Source organism: Antrostomus carolinensis, unplaced genomic scaffold (assembly GCF_000700745.2).
Source record: "Antrostomus carolinensis isolate BGI_N321 unplaced genomic scaffold, ASM70074v2 scaffold42092, whole genome shotgun sequence".
NCBI lineage: Eukaryota > Metazoa > Chordata > Aves > Caprimulgiformes > Caprimulgidae > Antrostomus > Antrostomus carolinensis.
Window position 1 is genome coordinate 13,788 of NW_010300956.1, and position 12,988 is coordinate 26,775.

Here is a 12,988-nt window from a genome sequence, read left to right on the forward strand (position 1 = left end):
AGAACAGGCTCATTTTCAGGGATTCAGAAGGCCTTGTTGACCCATCAGGTATGGCAGGAGTCAATGCAGAGAGGGATTTGCCTGCCTGCGTGGATGGGACCCCAGTCCTGCTCTTCCTTCCTTGCAGGAACTGTGGGGGACAGCACAAACATCCCTCTTCTGAGGCCGGGTGTCAGAGGGACCACTTGGGCAGTAGCTGGGAATTTTTATGTCACATCCTGGGAGTTTCATTTGCAGAGCAGGTTTTTTCAAGCATCACAGAAGTACTTGCTTGCACAGACTGAGGGGTAACGCTGAGGAGGCTGAGCGCTGGCCTTGCTCTCTTGCAGGACGATGATTCCCGTGACCGAGTTTCGCCAGTTCTCGGAGCAGCAGCCGGCATTCAGGGTGCTGAAGCCCTGGTGGGATGTGTTCACAGACTATCTCTCCGTCGCCATGCTGATGATCGGTGTGTTTGGGTGCACGTTACAGGTAAATCAAACGGGATGGGGGCAAGGCGGGTACTCTCAGGGGTTCTGAAAGAACACCACAAACGAGGAAGGTCCTCGGAAGGATGGTGTCATGTCTTGTTTTCTCTCTTGGGGTCACTGTGAATAAAGCAAAAATGTACTGGTCCCGGGATTAAAGCTGTTTAGGTAGCAACTTCAAATAACACAGACCAGACTATCACCGGCTGTAAATCAGCAGAGTTGCACTAGAGCTGATGGAGCGGTGCCAGCTAAGATAAGAGCTCTTGCTTTGGCTTGTGCCTGGACGCCTGTTTTCACCACAATTTGGCATAACAAAATAGATGATTGCTTATTTGTTACTATTTTTCTGTTTAGAAGTTTGAAAAATGTGATTTTGTAATTTCTGGGGTTTTTTATTTGGCAATTGTAAATGTTCTTTCTCTTTATGCTTCAATAACATTTGAAATGAATGTGCTTTTTTATTAACACCAACCACAACTAAAATTATGTCTCTTCCATTCCAAAGCATCTCTGAGGATGCTTACAAGTAAACAATTGACATTACTGTCAATCACTTAGTTACATTTTGCTAAAGAGCCAAAAGCTGAAAAGAAATGGAAAGTACTGTTTGGGATGGACTCCACAAAACCAGAAAGTTATAGTACTAGTTCAGACATGGATCTCACGTTCCTTGGCATGAGTTAGAAATGGAACTAAAGGGACACATTGACAGAGGTCTTATTTCAAGGAAATTTGTTCACTTACATGGCCCAAGATTTTCACATGCTATGTCCCAAATTTCATGTGAAATCAACAGGAGTTTTGCCTGTATTGTCTGTTTTCAGTTGAAAATATTTGATGTCCATGTTTAAAAATCTCTTTATATAGGGCTGAATTTTGCATTAGTAGCTAAGTGTTTGCTTAAGCACATAAAGTAGAACATCTGCTATTTTTAAGTTTACCTGCTTGATTGGATGAAGCACACTAGAAAATAATGCGTGGAAACACTGCAAATAATAGGTGATTTTTTTTTTATTCCAACTTAGTACCAGAGGCATGAATCCAGGGTGTAAGTAAGGGTGTGTATCAGAATAGCATTTACAGACAAAGATTAATTGCAGGAGTTTTTGACATGTCAACAGTTACGGCACTGATATTGTTCAAAACACACGTGGTCTCATGTCAGCATCTCCCTGCACCAGGATGGATCATCAAGGAGGATCTGATTTGGGTCGCTCTTGTTGCATACTCTATATTTAGTGCTTTCAACAACTATAATGTCGAAGAATACATCTACACTACACGCACTTTCTTAGTTTGGGCTAATCCCAGTTAGTCATTCAGGGCAAATAACAGAGCTCCTCAGTTTATGACATGGATTAGCATTTTAAATTCAGACCTGTAGGGAGCCTTGCACTGAACTCAAACTGTTATCCCAAGTTAAACCAAAGGTGATTGGTCCCTAAAGGTGCTCTGACCTGTTTGTCCACATAGATGGCTAGCCCAAATTAAGAAACCTGCTTTTTTTTTTTGCTTTATAGACAGACTCAGGGACAGAGCTACTGTTTTTCCCCATGTGTGTGGTATGAGGACTCGATGTATATGTATGAGAAACTGAATAAAAAATACGTCCATGTCCATGCATTCTCCATTATCCCTATCTGTCTTTATTAAGACTGAAGATTAATAATGTCCCAGCGTAGATATGCCCATTGTCAGCCATTTTCAGTGTGATAAGACATCACGGTATGAGTGTACAGCCACATGAATGTGTTTGTCTTGCTTTCAAGCCTAAGCTATCTCCAAACATCACGTAGTCAGGGTGAATACACCTGGCAAGAACAGTCTGTCTCTGGGGAGAGCAATGCAGGACATCCCTGGTCTTTTCTGGAAGCACTACTCACAGTTTTCTTTTTTCTGGATTATCTCAGTGCCCTCTTACTCAAATTATGGAAAGCTAAGCATAGATGAAAAGGGGTGACCTAGGTCTTGGCATATAGAGCAAGTGTCTTGTTGGGAATAATAATAATAGCACAGCCTGTGGTGCCAAGTGCCAGGCTGTGGGAAGGAATGCCTGTTAGCTGGAGGAACTCCAAGGACAGCTACCCATTGGTACAGCTACCATTGTTTGTACATAAGTTTAAAAGACATCTTTTTGTGTGTTTCAGGTCATGCAAGACAAGATAATATGCCTTCCAAAGCGCATTCAGCCTTGCCAGAACCAATCTAATAGTTCAAATGTGTTTAACACAATTCCAGATACAACCCCCCTTCCTCCACCGAAGCCATCCACCCCTCCGGCTACAGTTGAAATGAAGGGACTGAAGACTGACTTGGACCTTCAGCAATACAGCTTTATAAATCAGGTCTGCTATGAACGTGCCCTGCACTGGTATGCCAAGTACTTCCCTTACCTTGTCCTTATACACACACTGGTCTTCATGCTGTGTAGTAACTTCTGGTTCAAATTCCCTGGATCGAGCTCCAAAATTGAACACTTCATTTCAATACTCGGGAAATGTTTTGATTCTCCCTGGACAACAAGAGCCTTATCCGAAGTGTCAGGGGAAGACTCTGAAGAGAAAGATAACAGGAAGAACAACACAAACAAGTCTAACACTATGCAGCCAAGCACTGAGGGCACTTTGGTCAAGACACAGTCTTTAAAATCAATCCCTGAGAAGTTAGTTGTGGATAAGGGAACACCTGGGGCATTAGATAAGAAAGAAGGTGAACAGGCCAAAGCACTGTTTGAAAAGGTAAAGAAGTTTAGACTGCATGTTGAGGAGGGTGATATACTTTATGTCATGTATGTTCGCCAGACTGTCCTTAAGGTAATTAAATTCCTAATTATTATTGCTTACAACACAGCACTTGTCTCAGAAGTTAATTTTACAGTAGTCTGTAATGTTGATATTGAAGACATGACAGGATATAAGAACTTTTGCTGTAATCACACAATGGCACATCTGTTCTCTAAACTTTCTTACTGCTACCTGTGCTTTGTAAGCATCTACGGCCTCACATGCCTTTATACACTGTACTGGTTGTTCTACCGTTCACTGAAAGAATATTCTTTTGAATATGTTCGGCAAGAGACAGGAATTGATGATATCCCAGATGTCAAGAATGACTTTGCTTTTATGCTTCACATGATCGATCAGTATGATCCTCTCTATTCCAAGCGGTTTGCTGTCTTCCTGTCTGAGGTCAGTGAAAATAAGCTGAAACAGCTGAACCTAAACAATGAGTGGACTGCAGATAAACTGCGACAGAGGCTACAGACAAACTCCCATAGCCATTTGGAGCTACAGCTTTTCATGCTCTCCGGACTACCAGACACAGTTTTTGAAATTACTGAGCTGCAGTCATTAAAACTTGAAATAATTAATAACGTAATGATACCAGCAACCATTGCACAGTTGGACAATCTCCAGGAGCTCTCGTTGCACCAGTGCTCTGTGAAGATCCACAGCGCCGCCTTGGCGTTTCTGAAGGAGAATCTCAAGATCTTGAGTGTCAAGTTTGATGACATCAGAGAACTTCCACACTGGATGTATGGCCTCAGAAATTTGGAAGAGCTCTATTTAATTGGCTCCCTAAGTCATGATATTTCCAAAAACATTACACTGGAGTCTTTTCGGGAACTTAAAAGCCTTAAAATTCTTTACATAAAAAGTAATTTGTCCAAAATCCCACAATCTGCAGTTGATGTTTCAAGTCACCTGCAAAAATTGTGCATCCATAATGATGGCACTAAGCTAGTGATGCTCAACAACCTGAAAAAGATGGTTAACCTGACACAGCTGGAGTTGGTTCATTGTGATTTAGAGCGCATACCTCATGCAGTCTTCAGCCTTCTCAGTCTTCAGGAGTTGGATCTAAAGGAAAATAACCTCAAATCCATTGAAGAAATAGTAAGTTTTCAACATCTGCGAAAACTAACAGTCCTAAAGCTGTGGTACAACAGTATAACGTACATCCCAGAGCATATAAAGAAACTCACTAGTCTTGAGCGGCTTTCGTTCAGCCATAACAAAATAGAGGTGCTTCCATCCCACCTATTCCTATGCAACAAAATCAGATATTTGGATTTGTCTTACAATGACATTCGCTTTATCCCACCTGAAATAGGAGTCTTGCAGAGTTTACAGTACTTTTCCATTACTTGCAACAAAGTGGAGAGTGTGCCAGATGAACTATACTTTTGCAAAAAACTTAAGACTCTGAAAATTGGGAAAAATAGCTTGTCAGTCCTTTCACCTAAAATTGGTAATTTAGTATTCCTCTCCTACTTGGATATTAAAGGCAATCACTTTGAAATCCTCCCACCTGAGCTCGGTGAATGTAGAGCTCTGAAGCGGACTGGTTTCATTGTAGAGGACACCTTGTTTGAAACGTTGCCTTCTGATGTCAGGGAACAAATGAAAGCTGAATAACTAACTTCCTCTAACTCAGTTTTACAGAAATAACGCTTCTACCAAATACGCTGTAGAAAGTGCATACTCCAAATGTGCATTTAGTTTGTCATTATTTTTTCTTTTTCAAACAAATCCTGTCTGTACAAACAAATTTGGAGTAAGGAGTACATATATTTTTAAATAAAATTTTCTGGTATTTTTTCACTGTTTTAAATATTTTTTAAGTTTGTTTTTCCCTGAGAACAGGGGTGCCTGTAACTTAAATTTTACTGGTAAAAGTAAATGGTTTTATCTGCTGATTATTTTTTTTCCTTTGCCTAATCCCAAGAGGGGAACTGTGTTTAAGAAGTGTGCTTTGGGTTGCATCATTTGTAATAGATGATTATATTGTCTTCCTGGTTATTGTTAATCCCTTAGGACATGGTCTTCACTGCATGGTGCTGCGGGTACCGAATGCCTTGTTTCCTCTTCAGTGGCAGTAGATGATGTTCAACATCTAATAAGATCAAATCGGGGTTGATCATCCTTTTATTTATGACATGGTTTTCTCAGATGGTCAAAGCAAGTAGAAAAGGTTCTTTATGTATTTTAAGAGGTCTGAGGGAGCAGTCAGAACTCCTTCAGGGCCTTTTGGCAAGTTTAGTCTAGCTCTCCACTCACACACCACGCTGAGCAGGAGGACTGTGATTTCCACTCTCATGCAGGAAGAGTAAGGTCACAGTTCACAGAAGAGTCAGGACCAAAGTGAATCATGTCGAAGATTTTCAAAGGGTGTAAAGGGATGCAGCTGCCCATTTCCTGGACTTGAATGGAAGGGGTGCAGTGAACTCACTGTGTTGGAAACCAAGATGAAACACTATCTTGAAAAATCCCCTACTCACCCTCCACTAAACGCCCCATCCTGCAAGGGAGCAAGTACCCTCTGCCCATCTCAGTTCAATTCCCCACCGGGATGCTTGGCACCTTGCAGGAACAGGATCCAGAAGTGCAATCATGTTTAGGTTGTAAAGCTTCTGACAAGGACATAGCACCTAATACTCTCCTTAGTTGAGCTTTGGTATATAACCAAGCTCGGCACAGGAACATTTGCAGAGTTGCAAAAATGAGATTAAATGAATACATTAACTTCTCAAAAATCTCAGCCTAGCAGAGGACAGTGAGGAAGGCTATGTTTTCGCCTCCCAGCTAGTAATTAAATTGGAAGTCATAGAGTTGGAAGTCTGCTTTTTAAAATAATGTAATAATCTGTAATGATTATGCATCAGGTTGGGAACTTTATCCTCTGAAGCCATGTTCAGCTGTTTATTTAATCCAGCCATTTGCTTTCTTTCAGGCAAGTTTGTCAGGTATATGATAACTCATGTGCTGCTCACGAGCTAATTTAAGCTAATAAAAAATAACCATATTATGGTAAAATATTTTGCTGGGAGGAGATCTTTCCATCCTATGCAACAACATATAATTCAGTTAGATGCAGGCACTGGATAAATGCTTCACAAGAATATCTAGTAATAAGTACTTCTTTCTCTAGGAGGCAATGCTGTTTATAAATTGCAGAGGTTGAGTTGCTGGTTGTTTCAAGGTATGTAAAATAATTGTCTGATGATTGCCAGGTTGGTTGCTCTTAACTGTTTTCTAACTGCCATCGCGTGTCTTGAGCTACAGTTAATGAGTTCTTGAGCTTGGTACAAAGACATACTGTTGTTTTACGAGTCTGACTTACGAAGGTGGGGAGACAAACTAAAATGAGAATTTCCTCATGAACCCAGGGGGTGCTACGCAGTCTGGTATATGGGCTTGCCACAGTACCAAGTCAAACATTTTATGCGCTTGGCTATGTTCTGGAGAAGATCCATATGGTTAATTGAAAATGGGTCAGGCATGAAGGAATCAAAGCAAGCTTTTTTAAAGGAGTTTGATTTAGTTCTGTTAAAACCTATAACTGATGTAGCTGTTGCGAGAGCTACTCTTTACTCGTGTATGGAATGCACTTATTGGAACAGCTTGGCAGTATGTATATTCTAAATGTATTTCACTTCGATGTACTGTGAGGGAGAGAAATGTTTCATTGCTCATATTAACCTAATTATGTAAACCAAAGTGCTGTTGTCCCTGATGAATGTAAACTGTTTAAAATGTCCGAGTAATTGGTGGAGCTGTATAGACCTTGCTTAGATTTGAAATATGAGATTACATTTAAAGTTTTATAAAAAAATCTTTATATTCCTAGATGTAGCATTTTAAATCCCTAATTTATTTTGTGTCTAATGTTGTTTCATGTGTAGTTTGTGGTCTGTTTTCTGAATATGCACACCTTATAAGTGAAGGTTGGAGACTTGTTCTACGTCATTTTTGTAAATACATCACTTAGGGGATTGGAGTTTTTGTTTGTTAGTGATTATACCAGTGCAACCCCTCATGTGGACACAGTTACATGAGTATAAAGTGCCTTGTGCTGGTGTATCTTTATTCACCTAGATAGGAATAAACTATACCGGTCTAAGCACTTTCGCACGGATAACTGTATCTTGTCCAAGGGTTTGGCCTGCTAAGACAGCTTAGTCAGTCTAACAGCTCACTGCCACCCAAAAGGGGCAGTTCCCTCCTCCTCCTGTGCTCCCTATTCCTGCCAACATGTTCCAGCTGCCTCTCTTGTACCTTTACTGGTCTGGTGCTGGTCTGATCCCTCCACAGGACAAATCAACGTTTTAAGCCAGCAAACTCAGACAGATTAAAAAAGGGACTAATTTTCTCCTGGATCAGCTCTCCAAAGGATCAGAGGACACTAGAGTGGGAGTAGCAAGGGGACACGATTCTGCAGCCAGGGTCTGGGCAAGGAGAAGGTGGGACAAGTCACTCTGGAGGTGCTGAGCTGCTAGATCAGTTCATCATCTTGCCAAGCCACGCGCTTGGAAAGCTGTGCTCTTCTGTCTGTAGCAGGGTTAAGTGGCATGGCTTTTGTGAGTAGACAACCCTCGGGCTCACAGTGAATGATAAAATATCACATTACTGTTAACTGCTTAAACTTAATGAAACAAACTCAGGTAGCTGCACTGTTGACTTTTCTAAACTTCTTACTGTCTAGTCTGTGAGGTGTATTTTCCAGAACTATATTACAGTATTTTAGAAATGCGTCATCTAAGAGAAGATTGTTTCCTAATTCTGTATGACATCCAGGAAAATATGTAAAAGTGCCATATTTACTCAGTGATTCATGTACTGCTCATATGTATATTCACATGCAATGCATACCAGAATTTTCTGTGACCTATAGTATTTGACTTAGAATGAATGGACATTTTGTGGATAATACTTTAGGCATAGTTTGTATGAGTTTATATAACTACTTACGTTAATCAGGTGCCTAACAAGTGCGACAATTCCAGAATATAAACAAGGCATTTTACATTAGTGCTAAAAAATAATACAAATCTTCCTTGGTAACGGAAGCAGAGATGACAAAGAGTGCTGCAAAAATAAGAAGACAACCTTAATAGTACATTAAGCCTGAAAAGCAAATCTACTTTGTGATCAAAATCTGGAGATGCGCATCTCCCCCTTTGTCAAAAGCAGGATGGATGTTTGTGCTGACCTCCTGTTTCTAGCCAGCCCAACAACTTTTGCAAATTCTGATTGGAAAGCGCCTGCTCCAAGTTTCATATCACATTTCTGGCACTTCCACTGATTCATGTGCATAAGTGGTGAAAAGTCCTGTAAGAATGCCAAGGGAAAACTTTGAAATTTGACCAAATGGACAAACTTCTTAATTCTGTAGCATGAATCTTAATAGGATAATAGACCCGCGTAGTGTTACGTTGCAATATACTACACCCAGAAAAAACTGAAATAAAAAGCTCTTTTGTAATAATTAATATTGTCAGACTGCAATGTGATTATTTGTTTGGGAAACATTTTGTTTCTGGGTTACCTAAAGATCAGACGTAACCATCTTTTGGGTTTGATCTCTTGGGAGGGAAGTCAGGAAAATATGCTTGAAAAAACATCGTTAGATTTGACAGGATTTATAGCCGCATGGTCTCGCTTCCTGTGCACCTCCTTCCATCCCAGCACTCTGGCAGCCAGCTCCATGGCCCTCAAAGCTCCCCTGCTCTGGTCCCGGTGCTCTGCCAGGGTGTGTGGGACGCCGGGGCCCTGCCAGCCTGGGCTCCGCACTGGCCCCCGCGCAGCTGGCAGCCCGGGGCACGAGGGCTCCTGCCTCCCTCTGTCGCGTGCCTGCGCTGCTGAGGGAAATGATGCTGTTTGCCCTTGCATCTGACGTAACCCCTATAAATCTCCCGACCAAAGGCGATGGGCTCGTGCTGCCAGCGTTTGGCGTGGGACTTTTTCTCGTTTCTCTGTATCTTTAAGTTGGAAGCAATAATGTGTTCCAGTTGTAGTTTTTTATACCAAGACAACGCTGTCCTGTTGAGATGGAGCAAGGAATACTCTCTGGTCCTTGTGGTCCCAGGGAGAGGAGGTAAGTGGCAAGTGCAGCAGCCCGAGTCGGCTTTGCCTCTGGATGAGCCCCAGGGGTGAGCTGGCATGGCCCCTGGGGCATGGCTGGCCTCGCAGAGGAGTACAGGAAGCCTTGCTGACAGCGTCTGCCCCTGACCTCCAGGCTGTTCCTGCGAAGATGTGGGGGCTGGGAAAGCTGGTCCACTCCTCACAGCCCTGCTCCTTCCTGCCAGCCCCACAGGAGATACCATCTCCAGGCCGCACCCAACAGGATGGGAACGACAGAGCAGGCGAAACCGCCGCAGGGATCCCTGGGGTGATGAGATCACAGTGCCAGAGCAGATGTCACCTTGTTTATTAAGTGTGCTGATGGCAGGAGAAGTTCACAGCCCAAGTTACCTGAGCCCTGACACTGAATACATGTGCTGGGGAGTTGGAGTTAACCAGAGTAGATGCTGTGCCATGAGAAACCCCCCCACCCTGCAGCCTGGGGGCTCCCAGGGCACAACCCCACCAGCAGCTACATCATCTGCTTGCCAGCAAGCAGCAACGCTGGGGCCAGTTTGTCCTTCACTTCATGCTGAATAGCTACTGGGAGTTCCCAATAACCATGACAGTTTGCCTGTGTGTCTTCATATTTTGCGTTCGATAGCACAGGCAATGGTAAGAAAGTTGCACGTCTGTCCTGTTTTCTCCTTTGGAGCATACATGAAGCCCTGAAGATTCAGATGAAGAAGCAGCAGTTTCTGTTTCTCCTTTTTCATCTGTGATTGCCTCAGAAATACCCTTCATGCCAAGGGTGTGTGGTCTTTCCCACTGCTGCCTCCATCCCTGTGAGCAGTGGGCATATGGGAACGATGGCCCACAGGCGAAGGGAGCGCGGAGGAAGGAGCGGGGGGAGGAAGGAGCGGGTCTGCCGGGAGGGCGAGGACAAGCCCCTCAGCCTCTTCCCCGCTGGGGTAGCACCAGGGCAGGGCCGGGCAGGCGGTGTCCCACCGGTGGGGCAGCTCAGCATGGTAGGTCTCTGCAGGTCCACCTCCACCCATGGGCACTTGTGCACCCCGGGCTCAGCTCCCTGTTTCCCATCGCACGTCCCGCCCTCCGTTGGGCTCTTGTCTGTAGTGCTGTGTGCAGAGGACCTGACAGACAAATCAAGGCTGGACCCACCCCATCCCCAGTGGGATCAGAGAGGGCTGGCGTGCCGCCGGGGGACATGAGGTTTGGCACATGTGCCATGGCTGGTAATGGACCCAGAGCTTCCACATAAGGAAGCCTGGACCAGAGTGGGCACCTCGCTCCAGTCCTCTGCCTCCAGGCACACATTTGAAGGAGCCTGTGCTGGCAGATGAGTTGTGGTTTTATCGCTGTCTCCATACGAAATAGGCTGTGTTGTGACTGGGCTGTGGCTGATGGCTTTGGCTCTGGCAAGTAAACTTTGAGGCTGCTCGTGGTGGTTGGTGGGTCCATCCTGAGTCCTTGCACCATGGGCTGTCTGCAGGTGGATAGGCCTGAAATGGAGCTGGCTTTCACGGTTGGGTTTCTTCCACTTGTCCTGGGCCAGGGAGGGACCAAGTGTGCCCAGAGGTTGTGCTTCCAATGAGAAAACAAATACAGTAACCTCAAGGAGTGTAACTATCATGGCCAGTGGGGTTTGGTGGCTCTTGGCCAGGGCCAAATTCCCAGGTACTACCATGGGCAGCACTGGCAAGGTACATGATCCCAGGGTGTGGAGTAAAACACTTACATTGCAGGCAAGTGTGAACCATTCTGCTATCAAGCATGATTTTATCAGCCCATCCTCTCCTCTGCTGCCAAAGCTTTTGAAGCTGCACCTGAACTGAGGGGTCTGGGTAGCACATCTAGCAGCATCCTTGATATGGCATGGTGGCAGTGGCATGGGCATTGGGAATGGTAACAGCAAGATGGTGCTTCCTTCAAAACCATTCAGATGTCAATGGACCAAATGGGACATGTGTGTCTGTCCCTTCACAGTGCCATAATGGATCACATATGACAAAGGTGGACCCTTAGCTACTTCAGACAACTGGAAGGTCCCCTGAGAATGAGATGGAGGTGACAAGGGAATTTAGGACTGCTAGATGCACTGAGAGCCCAGAGCATGCAGGGATTTCAGAGAGGAGTCACTTGCTATTGCACGTGTTGCTGCCAGCCTGGTGTGATACTGCAGAACATGTGCTGACTTGATTTGTTGTGGTTTTACAGTGCTGGAGTAAGAGGGCTACTAATCTGTCTGTCAGAGGTATTTTGTCAGATGAATTTTATGGACTGTGGTAAATAAGTGTTGATGTTTTGCTGAATTAAAATTGAATTTAAATGTAACCCTTGTCTCTTGCCAGCTGAGGTCATGGAGCACTGTGAGACTGGCTTGTGGAGGCTGCCTGCAGTTCTATTTATTTAGTAAAATATTTTGGCAAAGCTGTGACATCCTGTTTCCTTGCTGTGAGCAGAAAGAAAGTAGTTAAAGAAGGACAGAACTTCAGTACAGTCACAAGGTTACCCTTAGGAACAAGTTGCTGGCTACAGCTAGGAGCTAAATGAGATTTTTACAAGTCCAGAGCAAGTTACAAACAAAAACCACAGAGCAAAGTAATCACCTTGGCAAAGAGTAACTTTTGGAAGCTGACATGCCAGGAGGGAATGCAGGCAGGATCAGCACTGGTGAGATCTGCAACCTCAGTTACCCTCGTTCGTCCCTCTCCCGATGCACGCGATGCTCTACGGTGCAGAAGCGGAGGGACAGGAGGACGGCTTGGCGGGGTGGGGTGCAGGACAGCTGGAAGGAGAGAGCTGCACCTCCTGCATTTTGAAGGTGATGCCACCTATAAGGCAGTTTCTTTGCCCACTCGGCTGCAGCATCTCTGTGCTTGGGTGCACTGAGCAGGAAGAGACTGCCAGGTGCAAAGGGGCAGAATTTATTATTTTCTGTCATTATCAGAAATCCTTTGCCACATCCTCACTACAAGTTTTCAGTGTGCTACCTCTGGTATTTTGGGGAACGCTGGTCCTTCTCACAGTTGCCAACAGCACATCAGTGGACTCTGGGCAGGATAAGGCTTGGTAAATAAATACCATTACAGCTGTGCTCCCAGCTGGTGGCTAAATGCTCCTTGAAACCGCAGCCTAACCTTTGGGGGATTTTACCCCCATTGCTTCAAGGAGCTGAAAAGCTTCTACAAAGTCAAGCACCCAGGAGTTTGGGGTTTTTTTTTTTTCAACCAGACAGCTTATAAGGGGCACAAATTTGTTGAATAGAAAAGTAACTTGCTGAGCTGGTGGAAATGGCTTTGCAAAGCCTGGTGCTTGCTCAGTGGAAGAGCACCCAAGTGGTTCTGCCAGTTCAGGGCTGGATCAGCCGAACAGGCGGTGCCGGCTCCTCCTGCCCAAGCAGCCCTTCCCGAGACCTCAGCCTGGATGCCCTGATAAGCTGCTGGAGGAACCACTGAGTGTACACTTTGCCTTTGCCAGCAATTATTTCTGCAGAAGTTATGAAAGCGGAGAGGAACTGCTTCCAAACTGCTGATTGCACCCAATGTCAGAAACCAGCTGCACAAGGGGCTGGCCCTGGCTGGTGCCAGTGTCCAGGCACCTTGGGGATCAATGGTCCAGTTCTGCCGCAGGAGGCATTCCATTCACAGCTCCTCC

At 44.6% G+C, this 12,988-nt stretch overlaps 1 protein-coding gene across 2 annotated transcripts; it reads left to right on the forward strand.

Annotated features, from left to right (window-relative positions):
• The first annotated feature begins 200 nt into the window (after positions 1–200).
• On the forward strand, positions 201–5,071 carry LOC104518156 (leucine rich repeat containing 8 VRAC subunit C). 2 transcript variants are annotated; one of them, XM_029083833.1, is made up of 3 exons: positions 201–220; positions 330–471; positions 2,618–4,888. In XM_029083833.1, exons 2-3 carry the CDS (start codon positions 334–336, stop codon positions 4,886–4,888), a joined length of 2,409 nt encoding a protein of 802 aa, XP_028939666.1. In that variant the 5' UTR covers positions 201–220; positions 330–333. The 2 variants fall into 2 exon arrangements, with proteins under 2 accessions (XP_028939666.1, XP_010161604.1); XM_010163302.1 differs by lacking the exon at positions 201–220 and having other exon boundaries at positions 334–471; positions 2,618–5,071.
• The last annotated feature ends 7,917 nt before the right edge of the window (positions 5,072–12,988 follow it).